Source organism: Pangasianodon hypophthalmus, chromosome 6 (genome assembly GCF_027358585.1).
Source record: "Pangasianodon hypophthalmus isolate fPanHyp1 chromosome 6, fPanHyp1.pri, whole genome shotgun sequence".
NCBI classification, from domain to species: domain Eukaryota; kingdom Metazoa; phylum Chordata; class Actinopteri; order Siluriformes; family Pangasiidae; genus Pangasianodon; species Pangasianodon hypophthalmus.
Window position 1 is genome coordinate 13,794,179 of NC_069715.1, and position 26,731 is coordinate 13,820,909.

Consider the following 26,731-nt stretch of genomic DNA (forward strand, 5'->3'; position numbering starts at 1 on the left):
AGTGATATGCTCCAGTGATACTACACCAGATGCATAGCCAGCAGGAATAAACCAACAGGTCTGCTGTATACTTATTTCACTATCTCCCTTCTCTGTCTCTCCTCCTTTGGTTTCTTCCATGTCTACCCTCTCTTCTTGGTGCTGACCTATATTGCAGGCTCATAGTGAGTGTTGCTCTATTAACGAATGCTGGTCGTCCCCTTTGATGCAAATCCAAATCACCAAAACACAGCATGCCACTTCAGCCCTGGGGCTTGGTGCCACATATAACAGCACTACTTTTTTCCCCACAAACCCATTGTCATCAGTGCTTACCAACACACCCTCCTTCCAACCAACGCTGCACATAAAACACTAAAGTAGCACCAAGGACACACAGGTTTATTTCATAATAACACCTCACATCTTCCACAATGGTTATGAAACTGCATGCTGGCACTGCTATTAGTCTCTTAGGCTGTCCCTAAAGTGACAACAGAATCCACCTAACTGCTCTATCAGTAAAGCTCACTAACACTCAGACATGAACAAGGGGGAGACAGAAGGAGAAAAAATAAAGGAGAAGAAAATTTACAGGGAATGGCAAAAAACATGATGCACCATTTATGTGCAAGGGAAAAGGGCAGATTTAATTTAAAAATTGGCACTCATTCCTGATTTCTGCAGATGAAAGCTCATAAATGAAAAGGACTGGCCCCATGCCTGGCATGGAAATAGGAAAGTTATGAATAATGCTTAGGTTTCAATCACCAGGTCTGTTTATATTTAGGTGGATTAATATAGCACCTGCATAGAGAAAAACATGGCCACACACCAAGACAGACACACCCTGAGAGAGCTGTTGTTATTCTTCTGTTCCCTTTCAGCAAGCACCTTCTCAAAAGGCTTCATGGCAAGCCTCCACAGGAAGTCAGTATAGGTCATTAGCAGCATCCATGTTTCCATCTTGAGCACTGTGGCTACTGAGTCGGCTGCTGATTTACAGGCTGCTGGTAATCATGAAATGGCTCTTTTGTTAATGAAAATGGCCAATAGATCCTTACACCACTTAGGAACCAGTGCTTCCAGCACCCATCATTCATTGGTAAATATGTGTAGTGAAGGAGGCAAATGAACCACAACAAAGCCGAACAGGTCAGCAATAAGAATGAACAAACTGGGTCAAAATGGAGGTCAGGAAATCAACATCGCTGATGTCATGTGCAGTACGTAGCCCTGCATCAAATGGGATTTACAGTGTATTGGAAGCAATATGTTTTGTGGATGTGTCAGCTAACTAAATGTTATATTTATTCTACCTTGACATACTAGAAGGGCCAGCTGAATTCAGCAAGTTTACCATCTCTGTCTTGACCCTGAGGAGGAATAGTTTGTTTCTCCTCCCCACCCATGTTTCTCTCCAGACATAAATATTGAAAGAGTCAATACACACTCACCTATCTTCTGCTTTCTCTAGAGTTCTCTTTATCTCTCTCTCTTTCTCCCTCGAGTCTCATAAGAATTCAGAATTTAGTTGATTGAGGACTGAATAATCCAGTTCTCCCCAAGAGTACCCTGATTTACAGTCATGGAGGTAAATGCTGGGTACAAAGAAAGCGTTTTTATTTCCACTGTGGATCAGTGTTTCATTCACTGGAGTTATTCATGGCATGCACATCTAAAATGTTGGATCAATGTTTTACATGAAAAGGACTATGAATTTCATTTTCAAATGAATTTCATTTCCAAATCTTAATTTTAAACACATTTAATGTATGTTTTAAAAAGTGTCTATTTACCAAACCTATTAAACAAAAAAATGTAGCTATTATATAAAATATGTTTGGAAGACCACTGGATTAGGTTTTATTTCTGATTTCAGGTGTCATCTTCATTTTCTCGATCCTGACCTAAGATTAAGGTCTGTGTGGAGTTTTGTATGTTCTCCCTGTGTCTGTGTGGCTTTCCTCCAGGTTCCCTAGGTCCCCCCCACCTACTGCCTAGGCTAAACTGTCCCTAGGCATGAATGAGTGTGAGAATGTGTGCTTGGCAATCTGTGATGGACTGTTAGCCCATCTACGGTGTATTTCTGCCTTGTGCCCAGCGTTTTCGGGATAGACTCTGGATCTACCACAACCCTGACCAGGATAAAGTGATAAATGAAGCTTCATTCTCAGGAAGATTAAGACTCAAAAGCTATAACATGCTTTAGCTAGTGTGATGAGATGCTCTGGCACCCCAAATATTCAATACAAAAAATACAACCTGATTGTTCTTGAGTCTGTGTGAATATGTATGCTGCCTTCCCATAGCTTTACAATTATCACTTGTTGACCTTTAAGTGTTGAACCCAAAGATCATTCTTCATTTCTTGGTTTTTAAGCACTGCTCTCATTTCAGAGAGATCCCTGCTGTTTTGGTCTCTAGGCTTTTGAGCCTTGAGATTACAGCATGAGAGTTGAATAGCATTGTAGCGTAAATGTGATTGTGGAGAGCTTTCCTCCTGTGCTGTTTTCTCTGTAATAGATTGAGAGCTCCAGCAGGCAGACTGTGGTCTCTGGAGAAGGGAACAGACATTACACTGCGAGCCAGAGGGCCTTAATGAAGTGAACTGTGCTCTCAGAGTTAATGAGAGAGTGAACTCACCACTGGAGCAGTCCAGTCCTCCCCAGCCCGGCTCACACTGACACGTATCAGGGGACACACAGCGGCCATGGGCGCACTCTTCGGTACACAGAGCTATCAGAGAGAGAGAAAAAGAAGCGCTTAATGGTCAGACATACAATATTCACAAGTAGTGTGTGCCAGAGACACTGGAATCTGCCCAAGCAGTCTGCTGAAAAATACACAGATGCAAGAGATATGGTGATATCATTAAAATAAGTACTGACATAATAAGGTAGCCTGGATTAAAGAGTGTACTTAGTTTGGCTTAAAACTCTCAACAGTAATAATTTTGAAAACTAAATGTCTTTAAACCCACGTGGTGGATAAATATCCAAGCTGGCCACTGGCCAAAGCTGGCAGGCATCTCTTTGTGACCCTTCTGAACATGGTCACTCTCATTGGCACTTTCATTCAAAACCATATTAAATACTGAACGACTCTCTAAGAGCTTATGTCCTTGGTCAGGTTAACACAATCTGTCTCTCTAGCTCCGTCTGAAAAGAGCTAAAGTAAGCTACAGCAGGCACGGATAAACGAGCTGTAAATCTCTTCAAATTTGATCAGGCTGCATTCTGCCCAATCTCTAATGCGTCTCCTGCCTGGGCTCCAGCACCATTTACCTAGCATGGAGCTTTCTTGATCACTCCTATTGAGAAACATGGCTGCCAATTGATTGGCCAAACGCATTAGTATTCCTGGCCCCCGCTTTTAGTCATAGGTTCAGATTCAAGCTGGTAATAAAATGACCTACATGAAGGCTTTGCCATGGTAACAATTTTTTTCTCCTGTGTTGATATTCTTTTTTCTTTGCCTCATAGGACTTGTATAATTTAAAAAAAAAAAAAAAAAAAGAAGAAGAAGAAGAAGATGGAAGCATGGGGATGTGCATTTAGCATGAATAATGTTGAGATAATGAAGGTCACCTGGCCAGCAGGACTCAAACAGACATGCTCTTATCTGAGGCATGAAACACTCAAGCCCTAAAGTTTCCACAACAATCTACTATGATTGGAATCAGCACTGACTCTCTCTCTCAAAATATGGAAGGAGGGAGACTCTACATAAAAAATAGCATGTGCTGTTTGAACTTTGATGTTGACCTGCAAGGGTTCAAGCAACTATTAACAGAAGGGATAAAGAGAAACATTTTACAACATAAAATTAAAATATATGAATGTAACAGAGAAAATGTGACTGATCTGGGACTGATATATATGAAAGGAGTTGCAGTACTATATATAAGTATATATAACTATATATAGTACTGCAACTCCTTTCATATATATCAGTCCCAGATCAGTCATATTTTCCCTGTTACATTCATATATTTTAATTTTATGTTGTAAAATGTTTCTAGAGAGAGAGAGAAAGAGCTGACAATGCCTGGATAGGGTCTCACTGTTGAAAGGAATGAATCAGGAGAAAAGTAAAAAAAAAAATTTCCAAAACATTAGATGGGCCATGGAACACTGTGAAGGCCATAATCAACAAGTGGACAAATTGGAGCACCACAGTGACATCACCAAGAACAGGTCCCTCCAAAATTTATAAAAGGACAAGACAAAATCTTAACAGGGAGGCTGCCAAGAGACCAACGGCAACATTAAAGGAGATGCAGGAGGATCTGACAAATACTGATTACTCTCTGCATGTGACAGCAATCTCTGGTATTTTTGACATGTCTGGGCTATGCGGAAGGGTGGCTAGATGAAAGCTCTCACAAAAAAAACAATCAAGCCCAACTAAATCACCCCAAACCATGTGTTAAAATGTGTTATGGTCTGATGAGACCAATTCCAAAAGGTATAATAATTCCATGATTCCAAAAGGTATGTTTGGTGCAAAAAAAGCACATAAACAAAAGAACATCACAACCACAGTGCAGCATGGTGGTGGCAGCATCATATATTAGGGCTGCATTTCTTCAGCCAGAACTGGGGCTTTTAACAAGGTGGAGGGAATCATGAATAGCTACAAATACCAGTCAATTTTAGTGCAAAACATTCAGGCATCTATTAGTAAGCTGAAGATGAAAAGGAATTTCACCTTTCACCATGACAGTTACTGCACATTAAAGGTGGGCAAAGATCTGACATAATTTACCTTAGTGTCATTCTTTTATTTCCTAAAAACCTGCCATTTTAACAGGAGTGTGTAGACTTTTTATATCTATTGTATCTATATATATATATATATATATATATATATATATATATATATATATATATGTATACACACACCCACACACACACACCGATCAGACATAACATTAAAACCACTGACAAGTGAAGTGAATAACATGGATTATCACGTTAAAATGGCACCTGTCAAAGGGTAGGACATATTATGCAGCAAGTGAACAGTCCGTTCTCAAAGATGATGTGTTGAAAGCAGGAAAAATGGGCAAGCATAAGGATCTGAGTGACTTTGACAAGGGCCAAATTGTGATGGCTAGATGACTGGATCAGAGCATCTCCAAAACAGCAGGTCTTGTGGGGTGTTCCCGATATGCAGTGTTTAGTACCTACCAAAAGTAGACCAAGGAAGGATAACCAGTTAACCGGCGACAGGGTCATGGGTGGCCAAGGCACTCATTGATGCGCGTGGGGAGTGAAGGCTAGCCTGTCTGGTCCGATTCCATGGAAGAGCTACTGTAGCACAAATTGCTGAAAAAGTTAATGCTAATGCTAAAAGTTATTCCCTAATGGCAGTGGCTTCTTTCAGCAGGACAACCCGCCTGCCACACCGCAAACACTGTCATGTTCCTCAAACCATTCCTGAACAAAGAGTTCAAGGTGTTGACTTGGCCTCCAAATTCCCCAAATCTCAGTCAGATCAGATCAACTTACAGGACTTAAAGGATCTGCTGCTAACGTCTTGGTGCCAGATACCACAGCACACCTTCAGAGGTCTTGTGAAGTCCATGCACAAGGCACAAGGGGGACCTACACAATATTAGGCAGGTGTGTATGTATGTATGTATGTACGTAAATTATATATATATATATATATATGTGTGTGTATATAATGTGTGTGTGTGTGTGTGTGTGTATATATATATATATATATATATATATATATATATATATATATTTACACACACACACATACTGCAAGTCCTTTTATTTCATTTCCCAGCATCTTAGCTTTATACTACAATGTAAGCCGCATTAAAAAGTCTCTCAGTAAAGCGTAATATTTCAAGTTCCGTCACATACACAAGAGCCTGAAGTATGGCACAAATCTTAAATGTCAACGCCTCAGGAACAGGAGCAAACACTGCCAAATGGAGCACACATACTATGTGCAATGCATATTTATGAAAAACTTTACATAAAATATTTTTTATATATTTGCAGGCAAGTAGAGTTCTAAGATTATAGCACATCAAGAAATCAAGATCACTCAGATTGTAAAGATTCAATGGGAGGTTGGAGACACAATTGCTTACATTATTTGTAAAAGCAGGTTGAATTTATTGTAAATTGTGCATTTCCTTTTTTTTCAATACAGAGCTAAAAATCTAAGCATAGATAGGTTTAAATAAACAGTATTTGTCAAAGAAATACACATCTCTATGTGTATGTGTGTAAGTGGAAATATGAGTGCGTTTTATGCAGCTGGCACTCCCTTCGGCTGGCTGCAGTAGACAGAGCAGGCAGCAGGGCTTGGACAGCATGACTATGGATTATCACTCAATCAGGCTCAACTGGGCCTTCAGCACCGAACACAGACACAGAGAGGGGGACAGGGGAGAGAGAGAGAGAGAGAGAGAGAGAGAGAGAGAAAGAGAGAGAGAGAGAGGACAGAGCAGAACACCCAGAGGACAGAAGCACAAATTGCAGAAGTGCTCAACAGGCAGAAATGCTAAAACTTGACACTGCCAAGTAATGCAGCATGGATTTACCCAGTAATAACAAACCTAGTCTTGAAGCATACAAAAAAAAAGCCATCTGTTGACATTTTGTGCTGACAAAGACACTAAATATTGTCTTAATGGAATCACTAAGACTAGTACAAGAAATTACCACATTGCCACACCTAATCCAACAGTGATGATGTATGATTACTACAGTCATCAATTTCTGATTAGCTGGAAGTTGGGACATGTATTTAATCCTTTCAGAGGATGGAAGTTGATATGTGGGTCTAACATATCTTTCTCCATGAGATCCAAATGGATGTACATTTCTATAATCTTACATTTTAATTAAAATTCAATGAGTCATACTTGCTTATGAGAGAGATTCTATGGATGCTGGGAGAAAATTGAGTCTTTCATTTAGATAAAATGCTAATCACACTCATTGCACTGAAGTGTTATCAGACCATGTAATAATAGGGCTAATTGGTGATTGCCATGTAGCATTAATAGATTGGATATTCTTCAGTGAATTCAACAGAAAAAAAAACATATAGGAAAAAACCCTGGGCTTGTAACTATTTAACTCTAATTAGCTTCTTACTGGTGCTCTCAAAGTAAATAAGGACAACTCAAGAGAGGAAATGATTGAGCTCCCTTACTTCACAAAAACACATTGTAGAAGATATAAAAAAAAAACAATGAAAGAAAATTGTCTGATGTCATTTTCCACAGAGCACCCTAAAGTCAAACTCATTTAATTCTTAATTCACCCCAGCTGATAATAAACTTCTTATTTGAAATACACGGTTTTAAAACTACAAATAGATGTGAAAACAAAAAAGCAGAAAAGGAAAGGCAGCCAAATCCTTATAAAATGGAGGTCTCATAATCTCAGCCATCATTAAGATGTTAAATCTACTTCAGTCTGGTGCATGAGGCTTTATTAAACCTTCTTAGTCTAATTCTCCTGCAAATAGCAGCAGAACGTCCATCATTTCATTAATGCTGTATTGCTAAGCATTCAACACTCTCCTACTCTCCCATCCAGATGGTAGAAGGTAAAACTGGTTGGGCTTCATGTAAAATCCCCAGTGCATGAATTTCAATCTAGATTAATTTCCCACATTTTTATAGATAAATCTTCAGATGGTGTAATGACTATTGTACTTTACTTAAAATAAAATATGTCTAATAAATACATAGAACCTTCAAATGTTTGGTGAGAAAACAAATGGCCTGAAAAAGCCTTGGGACTAAAGAGGAAATGCACATTTAGAGATAAATATGTTGATAAGGATGATAAGGAAGACTCTTGTGTCAGAACAGGTAAACAGTGGGACGGATATTAACGCAGCTCAGATGCCATTAGGTGCCCAGTTGTACAGAATAAGCTACTTTGTATGAAGTGTATAATTGGACTGTATTCCATGTTTCTTATGATTGACTGCAGCTCTTATAACATATATACTGATGATATATACTGAAAAAAATAGTGGCCATTCCTAAAATGCAAGATCAAGGATTGTAGTCAAGAATGCAAAAAAATTATAATGATGTCACATGGGTACATAATTATTTTTAAATTCTGTTTTAAAAACACAAACTACCTGGCAGCCTACACTTTAGCTGCAAGAATAGTCTGTTTTTGAGTAAAACACAGTCATTCAAGACACAGCAGGTACATTTACCCTGTTCACTCTCAGTAACCCTGACATTAGTGCTGGGCAAAGCATGACAGTGTTTCAGTAGCTCCTGATTAAGGCTTTGAAGCAGTCTGAAAAAAAGTGCATTGGTCTTGACCATCTCATGAGTTATAGCACAACCTTACAATTTAGCAGCCCCACATGGGACAGATTCTCTGTTACTAGAGAAAAAAACTGCTCAACAACGGCACTTATGAGAAGATAAAACCTAACTTTTAATTTGAGCAAAAAAGCAAAGATCAACACCTACGTAATGAAAACGGTTCTAATACAGGCTTGTGTCCCTGAGCGCTAAGTATCGGCACTGCTACAAAGCTCTTAATCCTTCCGGTGAGAACAGCAGGATTAAGCACAGAGCAGAACCAGCAGAAACCTGGTGACTGCACACCTGCCCTGAGCCCCCCACCACCACCACACACACACACACACACACACACACACACACACACACACACACTTAACTATAAGGTCCACAAATAAGCATGTATTAAAACCTAACTAATGCTCTCAAAAGGATGAATAAATACATGCACTAATGCTTAGCACATTAAGAAATAATGAAGCACATACATTAAACTCATTTTGTTATTTCATCATGACTTGCAGTATTACTAAAGGTCCTTTACACTATTAACAGGCTTTTTGTATACAATGTAGGTTAATCCAAATTAAGGCAATTTAAAAGCCTTCTGTATTTTTGTTTTCCAGCATTCTAAACTAAACATTAACACAGTATATTATAAATGCAAATAAAATATACATATATTTATATTTTGCACCAGTGGTATGAAATATGTAAGAAAAGAAAATGACAGGGTTATTAAAAAAATCAATGATATTCCTCTGTCCTAAGGACTTTGCAATGTTTGAAATTTTTTTTTTTTTTTTTAGTTATACCTCTTACAATTACAAAGAACTGACACTGGAGACCACTTCAAAATATGCTAAATGCTAAATATCTACTCACGGGAAACCTCACCATAACAACAATTACAAACATTTTTAATAAATTTAAATGAAGGATCTAAATGATAAAGTTATCATTATTAATATAAACCTGTGATTTTTCTTGTAGCTGGAACTATTGTCAGAGCCATACTGTTATAAAAAAACACCTTCTGAGTAAACAGAATCAAAAATTCATCAGCACTGTGGTATTACATTTTATAATACAGTGTTCTAAAATGACCACACACACAAATTTAAGTTAGGCCCTGAAAAATACTCTATTAGAATATTCCATCATCCATAGAGTGTGCTTGAATGGATCAACCTGCTGTGATTATCATTACACTAATTTTTAGTACGACAATATGTGGCCTGATTTTGATCATGTCTCAAAGCAACCTGTTAATGGTGCTATCTTTGAACTGCACATACAATCTGACACTCAACAAAAAAATAAATGAATTCCAGAGGAGAAAGCTGCACTTGGGTAGAGTCTCTATTTATGCTCATTCAAAAACCATCACAGACAAATTGGTCAGATCACAGGCAGATGAATTTTATCTGCACATTCATACTCAGAGTTAACACAGGTATGCTAAGGCCAAAATAATTAGATGCACACATGAACAAGTGACTAAGGAAACTGAAAATAGGAAACTTGTAATGAAGAAAACTAGGGCTCTTAGAAAGTAGGTAACTGAGCAGATAACCATATGTGTGAGGCATTTCCTCTATTACAGTCCGCCCCTTCATTTTTTTTTTTTTTAACCTGATAAAGTTCCTTACTTGAGTTGTTCTCATCCCTTGTGTCCATCTCCAATTCCCCAAAAACACATACCCATCCCTCTGGACTCCCACTAAACCATATTCCACACAGGGAATGCAACTACACTGTATGCCCTTTGGCTGTGTAATCTGCTACTCTCATAAACAAGTTACATTTCTAGTTCTGCTGCCACTCCTAGCATGTTCATAACTCTATCATACACAACAGCTATCACAGAAGAACGTGGCATTGCTGAGCAGAACTAAACAAAAATAACTATCTATTTATACTCTGCCACACTAGTTAGATTTTTTTTGCTCTATCACCCCTAGTAACAAATCACATTTCTTCTTTTCTTTACCCCTTCTTCTTCCTCTTCTTCTTTTCTTCACACTTCTACTTGCTAATTCTGATTCCAGCTATAACATCATCTTGATATTCATTCATTCATTCATCTTCAGTAACAGCTTTATCCTGGTCAGGGTTGTGGTGGACCTGGAGTCTATCCAAGGAAAACCCAGGAGGAAGGAGTACACCCTGAATGGGAGCCAGTCCATCACAGGGAACCATGCACACTCACATTCACACAACCATCCACACCTAATTTACGACTTACCCAATTTACCATGACCAATCCACCTACATTTGGGAGGTGGGAGGACACAGCAGAACCCAGAAGAAACCCATACAAACATGCAAAACTCTGCACAGACACTAACCTGAGCTCAGTATCAGAGCAGGAACCCTGGAGCTATGAGCCAGCAACGCTACCTGCTGTGCCACAGTGCCACCACATATTGGTATTATTATCACTAATAACTTCATAATTTGCTGATCAATTAGATCAGTTGTGTAAGTCGGAGGGAAAAACTCAAACTCTGCAGGTTGTTGGGATGCCAGGACTGCACCAAAACAGCTATACTCAAATATTAGATTATCTGATATAAGTGAAGTGACTTGTGGCCAAGTATGGTGACCCATACTCGGAATTTGTGCTCTGCATTTAACCCATTCAAGTGCACACACACTGCGGCGCCCGGGGAGCAGTTGGGGGTTCGGTGCCTTGCTCAAGGGTCTCACCTCAGTCGTGGTATTGAGGGTGGAAGAGAGCACTGGTCATTCACTCCCCCCACCTACAATCCCTGCCGGACCTGAGACTCCAACCCACAACCTTAAACAAATCACTCATAACAGCTCCATCACTTCCATCTTGGGTTTTCCCAAGTTGTCTTACTTTTGACCTCCATCTTAAGGAGTTTCTTTTCACTGTCACCATTGGCTTTCTCACTGGGGATAAAGGCACTCCTAAAGCTGCCTTGATCTGTATTGTGCAAAGTCTAACATTCTACACTATTCTAATGTCAATGGAGAGAAACATTATTTTTGTTTGCCATCTTTCTTCACAGACTATAGTGCTCGGTGTAGTGACTGCTAGGGTGTTGTTTTGGGAGCTACTGTGTGCTAAGGAAAACATTATTGATTATTATCACCCCCTTCTCCACAAATGTCCCTGAACAATGTTAAAGCAGTTTCCTTGCTTAGCTGCAGCTAATCCCATAGCTGATACTTGGGTTGAGCCTTTAGGCTAAAGTCAGAACAGAGCCATGTTTCCATCAATAAGCACAAAAAAGCTCATCTTTTTCCTCAGTGGAAAAAGTTGAAATTGACACTGATCGTTCACTTTCTCAGTCACGGAGCTACAGTATCAATAAGGCTTGGGTTGGACAAAATATATGGAGTATAGAGAATACATTTCGTGCGCAAAATGTTTTCTCTATACTCTATATAAATAATTGAGGGCTTCCAAATCAAACAACAAAGGGTGACATGTCATCTGCTCTCAGCATAATGACAGTGGCACAACAACTGTTAGGTTTCTATGTCTATTTCATCAAAATGAATAAAATTCTCTTTGATAGAACACAAAGGAAATGAAAATCAATTGAAGAATTAATGTGACCGTAGATAACTGCATTGTAACTTTGTAATCAGCATACATGCTGTCAGTGGCATATTTTTCTTTCTGGATGTTATTGAGCTGAAGCTCCGTTTAATGGCTGCTGCAGCTTACATAGGACTAGCAAAATCAGTTCAGCATGGCTCCTTGATTTTTCTCATTGTTCTAGATATTCACTTGGAGAAACAGGCAATAATTAATTTGGGATTCAAATAAGCTCAGAGAGACAGTGTGAAATATATTGTATTCCCTTTTTGCACTGATGATGAACCACCATCTACAGTTTGGAGGTGGAAAAAAATTCTAAACCTTTATTCGATTAAAATACAAATACAAATTATTCTTAAAGTACATTCATTATGTTCAAGCAAGAAGGCAACTACATGAAAACCTGCAAAGACCCCTCGATGGGAAACTCACAGAGTAGTGAAAATGATGTCAGATAGTCTTTGCATTAAGAGATACAACACCAGGTTCTAATTGGATTAGCTCACACTGATCCTTGCTCATGATCACCCATAGCTGATCCTCATTCAAAAACTCATTTGGTTAGATGTACATACGTGAAGAGGAATGGCACAAAACAGGACTTGATGCAGTCGCAAAATGCTCTCACAATGAGTCTGACATTAATATTCAATTTATGCTGGGATGGGAAATGGAGTGGTCACAAAGCTCATGACTAAAGAGGAAAGGCACATACAGTCAGAAAGAGATTAATAAGAAACTTTATAATAAAGACTTTCATGTCAGATCAAGTATATATTGTGGTAAGCATTAACACAGCTGGTATTCCATTAGATTATAGAGTCCCCTCCAACAGTATAGAAACAGCAAGGCCAATTCTTTTGTTTTTGCTATACACTGAAGACATTTGGGTTTGAGGCCATGAGATGAGATGATAGATCAGAATTTCAGCCTTCATTTCCTGATATTATCTAGATGTGTTAAACAACTTAGAACATGGCACCTTTGATGGCATACCATCCAATTTTTAGGTGAGCAAAAGTATTGGGACAGATCTTAAAGTAAATTAAAGTAAATAACACTTAATGTTTAGTTGCATATCCCTGGTTTTCAATAACTGTATCACGATGGTGACTCACTGACATCACCAAAGTGTTGCATTGTTCTTTTGTGATACTTTTCCAGGCTTGTACCACAGCTTCTTTTTTCTGTTCTCCCTTCAATCTCCTCTTCAATCCAGTCAAAAACCTTCCACTTTTTGCTCTGATGAAGTCCTTTGTTGTTTTGTCAGTGTGTTTTGTGTCATGGTCTTGCTGCAGAAGTTCCTCCTAATTAAACTGGATGCATTTCTCTGCATTTCTCTGCATTTCTCTTTCTGTAGATTTCTGAATTCATTCATTTCTTTGCAAATTCCAGTATGTCCTTCTGATTCTTACTGCTGTGATTGGTTTGCATCTTGTGGTATGGCCTCTACATTTCTGCACTCAAAGTCTTCTTCATACAGTGGATTGTGAAACCTTCACCCCTGCCCTGTGGAGATTGTTGGTTATATCACTGACTGTTGTTTTTTAGTTTCTCTTCACAGCTCTCACAATGTTTCTGCCATAAACTGCTGTTGTTTTCCTTGGCCAAACTATTCAATGTCTGGTTGTTAGTACACCAGTGGTTTCTTTCTTTAACAGGGTATTCCAAATTGTTGTGCTGGCTATGCACAATGCTTGTGCAATGGCTCTGATCAATGTTCCCTCTTTTCTCAGCTTCGAAAATAGGTCTGTCTGGTGTTTTCCATGTTCTCTCTGTGTTTGTGTAGGTTTCTTCTGTATTCTCCGTTTTCCTCCCTCTTTCCAAAAATATTAAGGTGGATTGCTTATGCTAAATTGCCCATATGTGTTGTGTATGGATGGTGCCCTTTGTTTGAATTTTTGAGGGGAAAGTTTCATGTGTTCAGAGATTGGTTATGCATGTACTTATAAGTATATTTTCTGAATGTACCACTCAGATTATGCGAATTACCTGTGTGTAGTTTATGCGAATTACCTGTGTATAGTTGCCAGAATTTTGAGTAGAAACATCCAAGATGAGGTTTTTCAAAAACATCTAGACCATAGCCTTTATACATAAGAACTTGCCTTTGAACTTCCCAAAAAAAAAAAAAACAGGATAGATAATGTGGGCTAAAGAAGGAAATAGCATTTCTTTTTCTTTTCTCTTCTTTTTGTTCATTTTTTTTTTTTTTTTGCTGTCAAATGTAATATGATGTAACATAAAAGCAAAAGACAATTTAAAAATTAAAATATTATATACTAATGTGATGATATATAAATGAGAATATGGCAAGCACTGAAATAATCATCTAATAGAACACTAGTGTACTACAAATACATTGCTGCATGAATAGTTGTAGTAGTAATTATCACATTAATCATTGCAAATTTGGTTTAATTTAATGATAGGGCTTCCACACTCATTATTCAGATGCTTATAAAGTAGCACTTGATCCAGCACATCCTATTATATTTTTTAGATCGTGTGCTCACAGTTAATTGTGAACACAATGAAACCATGAGATGCTAAATCAAAGTCATGAAATCGTAACGTGCACAGGATGTAGGCTATTTTATCATACTTTTAATTTTCTATTTTGAGTTGTGTAATTAATAAAAGTATGTTTATGTTGATCTGATGAACTCTCCTGTCAGGAAAATGGTTTGAAGGATAAGTCGGCCAGGCATTCATCTGCTACTTACAGATCACTTTAAGATAACTGGTAACTTTACCCATAAAACAATTTGGTCATCATAGTAAGCAATGTCTCTGATTAAGATGCCGTCTCCTCAGGTGTCCACACGAGAAAATTTTTTTTTTGACTTTATCAAAAAGTATCTCACTTGTTGAAAGGTATCGTTCAAGAGAGGGATACAAAAGAATTTCCAAAATACTTGATGGAACACCGTAAAGGCCATTATCAACAAATAGAGAAAATGGAGCTTCACACTGACATCACCAAGAACAGGACGTCACTCCAAAATTTACAAAAGGACAAGACAGAAACTTAACAAGAGACCTATGCCAACATTAAAGGAGCTGCAGGACTATCTGAAAAGTACTGATTACTCTCTGCATGTGAACAACAGTCTCTCATATTCTTCGCATCTCTCGGCTATAGGGTAGGGTGGCTAGATGGAAGCTCTCACAAAAAAAATCCAAGCCCAAAATCACCCCAAATCATGCGGCAAAATGTGTTATGGTCTGATGAGACCAATTCCAAAAGGTATAACTCCATAATTCCAATCCAATCCAATAAGTTTTGAAAAAAAAAAACACCATACCCTCGGTGAAGCACGGCAGGGGCAGCATCATGCTTTACGGCTGCTTTTCTTCAGCCAGAACTGCAGGTTTTATCAAGGTGGAGGGAATAATGAATAGCTACAAATACCAGTCGATTTTAGCGCAAAACATTCAGGCATCTGTTATTAAGCTGAAGATGAAAAGGAATTTTACCTTTCTGCACAACAATTACCCAAAGCAACCATCCAAATTAACAAAAGAATGGCTTAACCAAAAGAAGATCAATGTTTTTGAATGGCCTAGTCAGAGCCCAGACCTGAATCCAACTAAAAATCTGTGGGGTGACCTGAAGCGAGCTGTGCACAGGAGATGCCCTTACAATTTGACGGATCTAGAATGTTTTTGGAAGAAAGAGTGGGAAAATATTGCTAAGTCAAGATGTGCCACGCTGACATACTTAGTTTAGGTGTGTGCACACTTATGCAACTAGGTTATTGTACGTTTTTTATTTTTCTTTTTTTCCATAAAAAAAGTTTCTGATTGTTTTTCACTTTATTTGTATATACTGCAATTTCACCTTAAAGGTAGGAAATGTTCTGACATGATTTATCTTAGTCTCATTTTTTTTTTGTACTTCACAAAAACCTGCCATTTATATCCATTGTACATCTGAGATCTGAATACCTATGTATTTAAATCCTCACTATGCGTGCATTACTTTTTTGTATGATTATAGGTTTGTCAATGTGACAATTTGACTCTTTATGTCTGTATTGAAAATAATCCCTGGATAAGCCCCAACAAACACATGTAGTGCTTCCATCCTTCCACTTGAGAATCCAGATGTTATAGATCCTTCAAGATCAGCAGAGTGATGGATAATAAATTTAGCTCAAGTTCTCAATCTGCAGAAATCTTCAGTAAATTTGAGGATTGAGCTCTAGCCTACTTTTAATGTTGTCTTTTTCAGAGAAAGTGTTTGCAATTATACTCACTAAAACATCGATCTTGGTTGCTACATTCAGCCGAGATCCAAGAATGCTATTTAAAGTTATTGCAATGCACATCATTCCAGGAAAATCCATGTTACTTCACACACCAGTAAGCAGACAGAGCATTACACCACAGTGAACAATAGGCATTCCCAGTGCCTGCGTGCTTTTCATCAAGACATACAATATGCAGAGGACGTATGACACTTCAATCATCACAGGTTAGTCCAACAGGGGAGGGAAACGAATAGCAATCCTAGGTGCATACTAAACAGATATCCATCATGGTTAATAATGTTGAGTAGCCTTGGATGCATCAAATCCTATTATTTGTTATGCTACGTGTGTTGATTCTTATCCCCTCCCTGGAGCTCAGTGATATTGTCATTTACTCTATCACCTTGACATAGTGCTAGGTGAGGTCCATTCACTAGGAGATTTGTCAAACAACTGCTGAACCGTGTCCTCCAAGGTCTTGGCTGACTGATAGGATCCACTCACTCATGATTAAAGTGAATTAGGTGAAAAACAACTCTGATCTGTATGCAACAAATGCAGAAAAAACGGGGTTGCGAGGGAAATACAAATGTATAAAATCTTCTGAGCTGAAAATCTCATTCACACTTTTAAATATAACCCTTTTATAAAATATGTCTGATAAACACACAGAGCATTCGATTTATATTTTAAATACTGGAAATGGAAGAAAATTGGGAGTTTAAACATTGTTTATTACTCTCTGGGAATTAGAGCAATGTACTCTGAAAGGAATCACAAATAGGACACCTTATTCTCAAACTGTGATCAATTCACTCAGTACTAGTGTTGTAATCCTGATGCTCTGAAGACTGTAGAACATGAGCAGGGACAATAATGCAAGGAACAAATTACGGCTGGAGGAGCAGAGCTGGACAAATGCATCTGAGTAATGGCTAAGAGCCTGATACATGCCTCCAGAGGGACAAGATGGGAAAGTTAAAGGCTTTGGAGGACATCGCTCAAGAAGGCAGAAGGGATGAATACTTTTATTGTTGCCATAACTGTGAACGAGAATGGGGAAAGTGGGTGGTGTTGATTTAATGGGAAATTAGTGTATAAAATGGAAAGAGACACTCACGGACACACAAGTCTCCACTCTCAAAGTAGCCTGGGCAGCACTGGGAGCGGCGACGGTACATAGTCCGTACCCCTCTCCGGTATGCTGTTTTGTAGCTGATCCTGAAGTGAATATATACACACAAGTAAAAGGTAAAAAAAAGCATTTCCATATAAGCAGGTAAATTCCTATGGCACACATATAGATAAAGAGATAAAGCCAATCAGCAGTTAGGTACTACTACATTCCCACTCTTTGTTTAGTCGTAGCTGGTCTTTAACCACTAGACAGATGAATTAAATATAATTACTTAATATGATTAATGAATTTTTTAAAAAAAAAACTCATTTAAAAGCAGCAGGTGAAGGACACCTCCCTTTCAGGTTGAATATTGCAAGGCAGTGACTCACTGACTTCAACGTTTTTATCTGGGAACGTCTGTGATAAAGTCTTTAATGTGGCTATTAAAGCTGATACAGCATATAAGGACAGTCAAAAGGCTATTTCCATCTCAGCTATGACCGCTGCAATCACTGTCAGTTACATTAGAACAGTGCTATTATACAGAGGCACGCTCAGCAACCCTTTCTGGGTAGCTTGTCAAGACTGATAGTGGGGACAGTGGGTCAGTATCAGGGTTGGACTGACAGTGAAGCTTACCTGTGCCTGGTGCACTTGAACCAGTTGAGTATGTCTGTGCATCTGGTGTAGTAGATCTGGTCAAAAGGATGTGCGTATGACTCCTGCACAGTCACTGCATAGCTAATAGGAGAGAACAGCAGAAAAAAGTAGAGTCAAATACCTATTGATTGATTTCACTAATTTCACCTTCACAGGTTTTCTGTCAGACTGCATTAAAAGGGCCCTGGTGACAAACCAACAAATGATTAGAAATGGCAGAACCTGCTAAGAGCCATTTGATTAATCCATGGATCATTTATAGTATAAACATTTATTTGTTGATGTAAACTATGCTTTGATTAGATCGATATTATACTTTCTCATCAGTAACTGCTTTATCTTAGTCAGGACTACAATGGATTCAGAACACTGGATGTGAGCTGGGAATCCACCTTGGATAGAACGCCATGACAAACTCCAAACAGACAGTAATACAAGCTCATAAATAAAAAAAAAAAAAATCCTCTTCAGCGAGGTACTATGTAATCTTATATGTCCCAGCATTCTTCCCCTACCATACTGTGAAGAAAATAATTCCGGCTTATTTTTCATAACTGACATTCCCTTGCACAACTCATAATTATTCCAGGAATATGCTTGCAAAGATTGATTAAGGCAGAGTACATTGATCAATTTGAAGCCTGTTTCATTTTTAGAAATGTATCCTTACTTACACACACACACACACACACACACACACACACACCCCTACAAACTCTTTGTCTCTTTCCTCATTTCCCTCCCTAGGGATAGCTCAGCTTAGGATCAATAATGTCCTGAGCATTTACTGATTGTAACTGATCTCTATAGGCCAGCAAGTTTTGCCAAATCAACACTCCTCAAACACTGTCCTTCACATCCTGTCAACTGTCTCAAAATGTCAATACAATCAGGAACAGAAGGAAATCTAAAACTCTTAGAAGCTGTGTGATGCTTGCCAACTCTGAATATGCAAGCTGTGTTAGGCATTCAAACACATTTCTATACTTATACTAAATGACAAAAATTAAGTAGCAAAAATATACAAGACAAACTTTTGTTAGAGCATCTCTTGCACCTAATAGAACATCCTTGAATATGGAGTTTTAGATGTCCTTCCATTTCTGGATATAATGACATTGCTGACCAGTGGAAGGTAAGACAGATCTTAGTCCTCGAAGAAGTAGTAGAGACTTAAAATACACACTGCCGCAAACAGGTTTACTGTTTGAAAAAGAGGATTGAACATTTAAAAAAATATATTTCAAAAAAACACAAATAATTGTTAGTTGCAGCTTGAGAGACTCATGTCTCTGATCCAGAGTAAGTGCTCTGTTGGATTAAAGATTACAAAAGGGTGACCACATCTCTGAGGGTCATTTGCCTTGCCTGTCTGCTGAAATTTTGCCTGTAGTCAGAATACACTGGAGTTGCTAGTGTACACATGACATGACTGCCTGTAGCTTGACCTCTCACTTGATTCTGAATCTTATGTAATGCACCAAAGACTAAATGTGGCCTTTTTTCTGTGACCTAAAGTTTGAATTAAAGGTTTGAATTAAACTTAATTGTGCACTGTTCATCCTTCAGTAAAGATCCACAACCTATTAGTATTGTTTTGTTTTTTCAGAGAGTATATTTTTACCTAATTTTTCAACATTATGTATACATAATAAAAAACTCTAATTAGGTCATAAACTGAGTAAAGGATTTTATAAAAAATTTTTGCCTTCCGAATGGTTATTTCAGATTCAGAAAAGGTGCTTTTGTAGTCTGAACAACACTGCTAGCAGTGACAGCAGTAATATTGCAGTAATTCTCATCTCAGCATGCTTGAATATGCCAGGGACCTGCAGGTTCTAATATTAGTGCCCTTTCCCTATACTCTCTAAATGCACACTAGAATCAAGTACTAATCCTCAGATTCTAGGCCCACATTGCTCATTAAAGTCCACACTTTTGTTGCATTTTTAACAAAAGATTTCTTCATTTCTTGATTGTTTATACCCTAAAGACATTCATCCAGACTCACTACCACACTATACTACAATGCTACAATCTGAACGGTTAGATTGTTCACTGCACTGGTACTTAATGAAAGTAGTAGTATTAAATGAAAGATGATGCTACAGGTGGAGGAGAGAGAGAGAGAGAGAGAGAGAGAGAGAGAGAGAGAGAGCGCACTTCTCACCTCTCCCAGTGACTGCAGACGTTGGGGTCATCCGGGTTTAGACAGCACACACTCATAATGAGCACCAATACAGCCAGCACAGGCTGGATTAGAATCGGGGAGTGCCTAGGCCCCATGACCACTCCTGAGAGATAGCAAAAGAATGAAAAACAAATATAGAAAGAAAGACGAATCGTTAGTAGTTTTATTTTTAATTGTTCTGGAAAGACCCTGAAAAGGTTTGCTCTATGTACAGTATGTATCACCCTTTGGGAATAATCATATTACACTTGGTAATGTCAGATTTATGAAATATGCCCAACTGAATATCTGAAATAAATCTAAAATAACACAAAAATAACATATGTACCAACATTTCGATACCACATTTGATAAACTGTGCAAATAAATAGACTTTTTAGACCTTCAGATATATTTCATTATGTAACAGAACAGGCATGTGTGTGGATGAACATAAAGAGAGCATTCATTGAAGTTCTCCCTATATTTTATTGGAGAGTTGACATTTGAGGAGCCTGGGAATATGATAGATAGGAATGGCAGTGACAGACATGATGCTTGTCTTTACCTCTGTACAATAGGCTTGACCTGACAAACTACATACAGATGTTCTAGTGTGCTGTTGTGACAGTGACATGTGCTTATGACAGAACTAATGAGATCCCATGGCATACGCGAGAGGTAGACAGTAAAGGTAGTTTTGACAGTCTGAAGCCAAGGGCTGTGAGTAAAATGATATCAGTTTATTGAAAACACAGCATGATGTTTTTGTGGTGTGAATTTTCCTGTTCCTATGTAATTGGCCTATTATCTTCTGATATAAACACTCTTGGTGTGTATCTGTGAATAAAAGCCTTTATTTTGCTGCATATAGTAGTGTTACTAGATCTGTGCACCTTAAATGGTTTATATGTGGAGCAGGTTTGTACTTGATAACATGGGCCATCACACATTTAGACAGGTGTGTGCACTTTATTCATGAGTGAGATAAAATCAATTGTCTTCACTTCCCAGGAGCACCAGTTCATCTAATGAGGAAGGGGTTAGAGTTGTGCTACCTTCTGCTCTTTGATGACTCATTCATGCACACACCCTCAACTCTGTACTCAAAATTCACTGGGCTTTTTTTTTTTTTTTTTTTTTTTTTTTTGCTCTGACTCAGCAGAGAATTGCTGCAACTCTATTACACCGAAATGCTAATGGTGCAATATGTTTTCCCAGGTGACTCTCATGGCCTTGGTCAGTTAAATGCATACTGCTGGTAATCTTTAGACAATATAAACTCCCAAATATTATGTAAGCAGAAGCTAAGATTGTGCTAGTATGAAATGTCAAGTACACCTCCTGAATACAGTCATAGCTGGCCAAACATTGCATGAGACATGACCAGACATTCACAATCAATTTTGAGTCTGATGAAGCCCATGTATTACAGATTACTAGATTTTGTGGTATGACCAGTTAGTCTTTAATCAAAATGCATTTGATGTTCTCAGCTCAGCTCTAATCACCCAAACTCCAAGTGAATTTGTGGGATTGTGACATATTGTCCTATTCTCACGGGTTTAAGTAGAAAATGCTAATGAGGGCCTGCACATCCAATTACTGAACAATTCCTCTTGAAGTATAGAAAGATCCTAATGGTAACTGATTTTGAAGTATTAAGTCTGGGTAGAAAAACAAGAAGACACCTCAGACAACAGAGATACAGATCCTGAGCAGACCGTGAAATGGACATGACAACAGACCTTTCACAGGAGAAGGAATACAGAGAGGTAGGCTACACCGACTGAAAATGTACTTAAAATTTACCCACTTAAAAGTGCACATTAAGCAAGAGATTTCAATATTTGCTGATTTTTTTTAATATTATTATTATTATTATTATTTATTTATTTATTTATTTATTTTTACAAAAAAGAGCCAAGGACATACTCCTTGTCAAGCTAGCTGATGGACAGAAGCTTATATTCCTACAATGTCCACACAAATTTATTTTTCCCACTCTCCATAGCAATGAGAGAAACTGGGATATAGGTGTGTATACTTGCTAAAATGATCCCTTAAGGATCCTAGTAAGTTAATGTTATTGTTAGCTACCATTTTAACTAGCCATGTAGGTTGTAACGTTTTGTCGCATAATAAACATCAATAGATAATGAAGTGAGAATACTTAGGATTACATGTGGATTACATGTGAAGTGAAATTACACCATGAATGTAATGTTGACGGTTTATCAGTATAGTTGTTTTGAAGATGTTGCTATGCTGTTAATCATGATAACTGTGGGAAACATGGCAGTTAATGCTAATTAATGACCTCCATTTGATTTTCCTCAGGTGAATTATAAGCACACTGCGAAATCCAGTGACATTGCTGAAAGCATTATTGCAATTAATTTAGAAGTTGTTTTACTTTAGAGTTGGATTGGTTGTGTTTATAACTTTCTGCATGATTAATTAATTAGTTATAGTATTTATTGTTTTTTTTCATTTTTTTATTGTCTACTCATATAGGCCACATATAGCATTTGTTCTTCCATGATTTCCCAGGTTTCCCATCAATACAGAGCTGTCCATCACACCCTCTACTGATGGAAAAATACTTACCTTGTACCTGTGGTTATATACACGTTTGTGCCTGGGGCTGGGGACGGCCTCTCACAGTATATCCACTACTTCAGACCAGATTACACTACTGAGGGAATGCACCTGGGAATGGACAGAGAGTTGAAAAAAGTTGCAGAAGGGTAGAGAGAGAGACAGAGAGAGATAAACAGTGAGTAAACAACATTTGATTGAGAAAGATGGGGCTCGGAATGCCCAAAGGGAATAATCGAGAGAATAAATAAATGTAAGAGGTACACTGAAGTAGAGACTCTGTAAGAGAAGCAGTGGGACTGAATGTAACAGCTGCTAAATCCCTCATATAAAATCTACACAGTGTCTCTGCATGAAGATGATGATGTGCTGGGCTCACTCTTATCCTGAAGACACACTGGGGTGATAGCCTACATTATCATAAGAGCCTGTAGTGTTATCACTGCTCATCTTCATAGCAGGCACCTCAACAGGCTCCTCAACAATAGGGCATGAGAACAAGTTATTGATGTGTATTAATGACACAATTACAAGTGCTGCTATGGTGGTAATGTTCATCTAAGCAAAGGGCCAGTGTTCCTCAGGTCTAATACATGGCTTGTTCCGCATGTATTTGAGAGGTCAGCTTTTGGAGTCTCTCTCTCTCGCTCTCTCTCTCGCTCTCTCTCTTTCTCTTATTCTCTTTCGGGCATGGTGATAAATATGTAGCTCCAAACAAAAGGACACTGGCCTCCTTTCCTCTCACTGGAATTCATAATTTAGCAGTATGCTCCTTCACATGCAGAGAGTCCTGTTAAAGTTGTAGGAATTCAGCTTGCAACGATGATGGATTTAAAGACAGCTCAAACAGGTATTGAGACGTTCGCTATGGGGGAATGTATCTGCAGTTATTACACACTCTATTGAATTATGAGATACCAGCATCAGCAAGAATGGTGTTTACTTCATTTGTTGCTCTATAAAAAGCTAAGAAATCTTACAATTGTGTGAATTAGTGGTAGAGGTTCAGCTTATTTTTTCTTGCATGTATATTTATCTGAAATTAATGTATGTTCTGACTGGTGTTCTAGGATTTGTGAACTGTGTGTAGTTATACTAAGTTTGCAATAATAACCCTGAAGTTTCACCTGTTTGTTTTCTTTTCTGTTGCAATGAAAGATCAGTCTAACTGCATCCAGTTTCTAAATTAACGTACAGATCACTTTAATAGCTATCAAGAGGAGATAAAATTTACTGTGCCCCATTGTTTGCTATAAAACTAATAGAAAGAACAGCAGATATGGATCTAACCCCAGAGATAAGGACCAGAATTCACCATGCCGTATTTGCTGACTACTGGTTATAAATTACATAGATCACTTATTTGTAAACAGAAGATCTTCATATGATGGCTCATGAAAAGTGTGAGAAAGGTTCTGAAAGTGTATTTAAGAGTAAAAGACCATAATAACAGTATGTACAAGCATAAAGGTTATGTCCACAATATATCTAGAGGTTGGCTCAGTGCTTAGAGGTCCTGGATCAACAGACACTTGCATCCCCCAAAGGATTCAGCTAAGAACTCATGACTTTGATTGAGCTGTAGTGGAAAATTAATATTTCAGATAGAGTGTTCTATGCCGGATTCAGTTTTAATGAATGACAGCTGTAATATTTTAATAATACAAATACACAATTAGGAATATTCTAATGCACACACTGCTTATGGACTCAATTCCAAGATCATTCTTTCATTCATTTTCATTAACAACTTCATCCTGATCAGGGTAATTATGGATCCGGCACCTATCCCAGGAACATTGGACACAAGGGAGGAATACATTGCAAGTCACTATGCACACACATTCACACACTCATTCACACCTAGGGGAAATTTAGCGTAGCCAATCCACCACCTGCCATGTTTTTGGGAGGTGGGAGAAAACCCGAAACAAGCCCATGCGGACACATGGAGCACATGCAAAACAGGACCCTGGAGCTGTGATGCAACAACACTAATTCCCGCAACAGTCCAGGATCAATACAAAATTGAGAAAGAAATGAGAGAAAGTATATTCAAGGCCTTGAGATTTTTTCCCTATATTTACAAATAACTGCAAATACATTTTTTAAATTCATAAATAACTTTTTTAGACAAAGATCCTGTCTAGTTTTTAATGAAATGCCAAACTGCATTACTATCCCCTTTTCCATATAGTCTGACATATGCATTTTAGTGGATATTGATGAGCAATGGTAGAAAAACAAGGATTTCAGCTTCTAGAGTGAAATGGAGCCATCCTTCAGTCTGTAAACACGGAATAATAACCCAGCCTTCAGATCAATATCCAGCTGATTGTGCTGGAGACTTGGCTGTGTTTTTGTCTTTAGTCTGCCTGGCACCCACATTTTCTTTTGACTTAACTTCACTTATCACATTGTGGCAAAATACAAAAGGTCTAGTTTGACAAAAAAGGGGAAAAAAACATAAATTAAAGATATTTGGCTACATTCATTGTGCTGCATTGGGGACATACCAGCTGGATGATACATTAGGGATATTTGCAACAATGTCCTGCACCTATAATGCAGGCAGTAGTAAAGAGACATGTCTTTTGTATAAACACTGTGAAACATTTAGCAGTCCAGGGGGGCTGTCACTGCCCTTCTAAGGAATGAGTGGAAACGATCCTTTGGAAAACATTTAAAAGACTTAAGACCAAAAGTTTATGTCCTCTGGTCTGCCTAGAAGACATTAAGTATGATTCAAAACACGTGTCTTCGATGTGTGACTTATTAGAGCTCATTGCAATTAGCAAGACAATTCTTTGAGCCCACAGCATCTGCGGTCCTCTCTGAGTGATCTTCTGTGTCTGCTGGCAGCCTTCAAAACAATAAAACTTTCCTCTCACTATCCCTCCCCCCTCAACAAGCTATATATAATATTCAAATTACTCTCAGACAGAAAAAAAAAATTATGCCTCCATGTACTCCTAGCGAGAACCCTCTGTTTGCACATTAATACAATGATTTGAAATGAAAAGGATTGCTGACTTTGGAATGAATTAACTATTAAAATGGCTGTATTAAATCTTTAGGGAGAAGGAGTCAGTCAGCTGACCAGCTCGTAAGACCATATAAATATGTGAATATTTATTTCATGCACTAGCAGGGGCCCTAACGATTTGCAATATGATCTGACGGAGAAAAAAATTGAAAATACAGTCAATCCAAGTCGGTTCTTTCAGATACCGATTTAACCTACAAACAAAGGTCTCATAAACATGGCCTAACAAAATTAAATCACATTTAGAAATAAACTGAAATACAAATGATTAGGGGTGTACAGATATGGCATATTGTATCATTTGATACGAGCCTCATAATTCAACAGATTGCATAATAAAGTAGGCTATTAATCATTGAATACCACTTACATTATATGAGATGTAACAAAAATTTAAACCTAATCAAACCCACACCACCTCCTCTGAAAACGTAGCATCCTCTTTATCTTGAACCAGGAGAGGCTATAGGGGTTTAAAAAAAACAAACAAAAAAAAACTTCACCTACGCATGGTGCTCTTCACAAGCTAATACACTAGCGTACTAATATACTAGGAAGCACACTAATATACTAGCCAGAACTGTGCCAAAATCTGTGCCAAAATCATGTAGACAAATATGAAGACACACACACTATCTCTCTCTCTCAATCATGCACATTGGTGAAAACCTGGCCAGAGAGCTAATGTTTATTTAGCCATGTTTAATTTTGTTACATTCTAATGCACGGCTTTTCTTTCATTATATGCTGCTAAGAGTCTAAATGGATCACACAAACACTCATCTCATTATTGTGCTTCAATTACTGTACTTTTAAAATGCTGAATGTTTTAATCAATTGAAAATTGCAACGTAAGACATGTATTTACCCAATCCTTATTTTTGCTTTATCAGAACAGTATCATATCAAGACACCACCGTACTGCATCGTATCATGTCATATTGAATTAAAATTTTGTGTATCATTACACCTACAAACAGTGTATTCAATCTGAACATAGTTCAG

General features: G+C 38.0%; 1 protein-coding gene across 5 annotated transcripts in view; it reads right to left on the reverse strand.

Annotated features, from left to right (window-relative positions):
* Nucleotides 1-26,731, reverse strand: part of megf11 (multiple EGF-like-domains 11) — a 109,904-nt gene that overhangs the window by 61,187 nt on the left and 21,986 nt on the right. For all 5 annotated transcript variants that reach the window (XM_053234966.1, XM_026927092.3, XM_026927089.3 and 2 more), the window contains 5 exons: nucleotides 22,690-22,791; nucleotides 20,080-20,203; nucleotides 17,889-17,990; nucleotides 17,250-17,350; nucleotides 2,626-2,718 (listed from right to left, as the gene is read on the reverse strand). In XM_053234966.1, coding sequence (XP_053090941.1) covers nucleotides 2,626-2,718; nucleotides 17,250-17,350; nucleotides 17,889-17,990; nucleotides 20,080-20,195 — 412 coding nt within the window. In that variant the 5' untranslated portion in view covers nucleotides 20,196-20,203; nucleotides 22,690-22,791. The remainder of the gene's footprint in view (nucleotides 1-2,625; nucleotides 2,719-17,249; nucleotides 17,351-17,888; nucleotides 17,991-20,079; nucleotides 20,204-22,689; nucleotides 22,792-26,731) is intronic.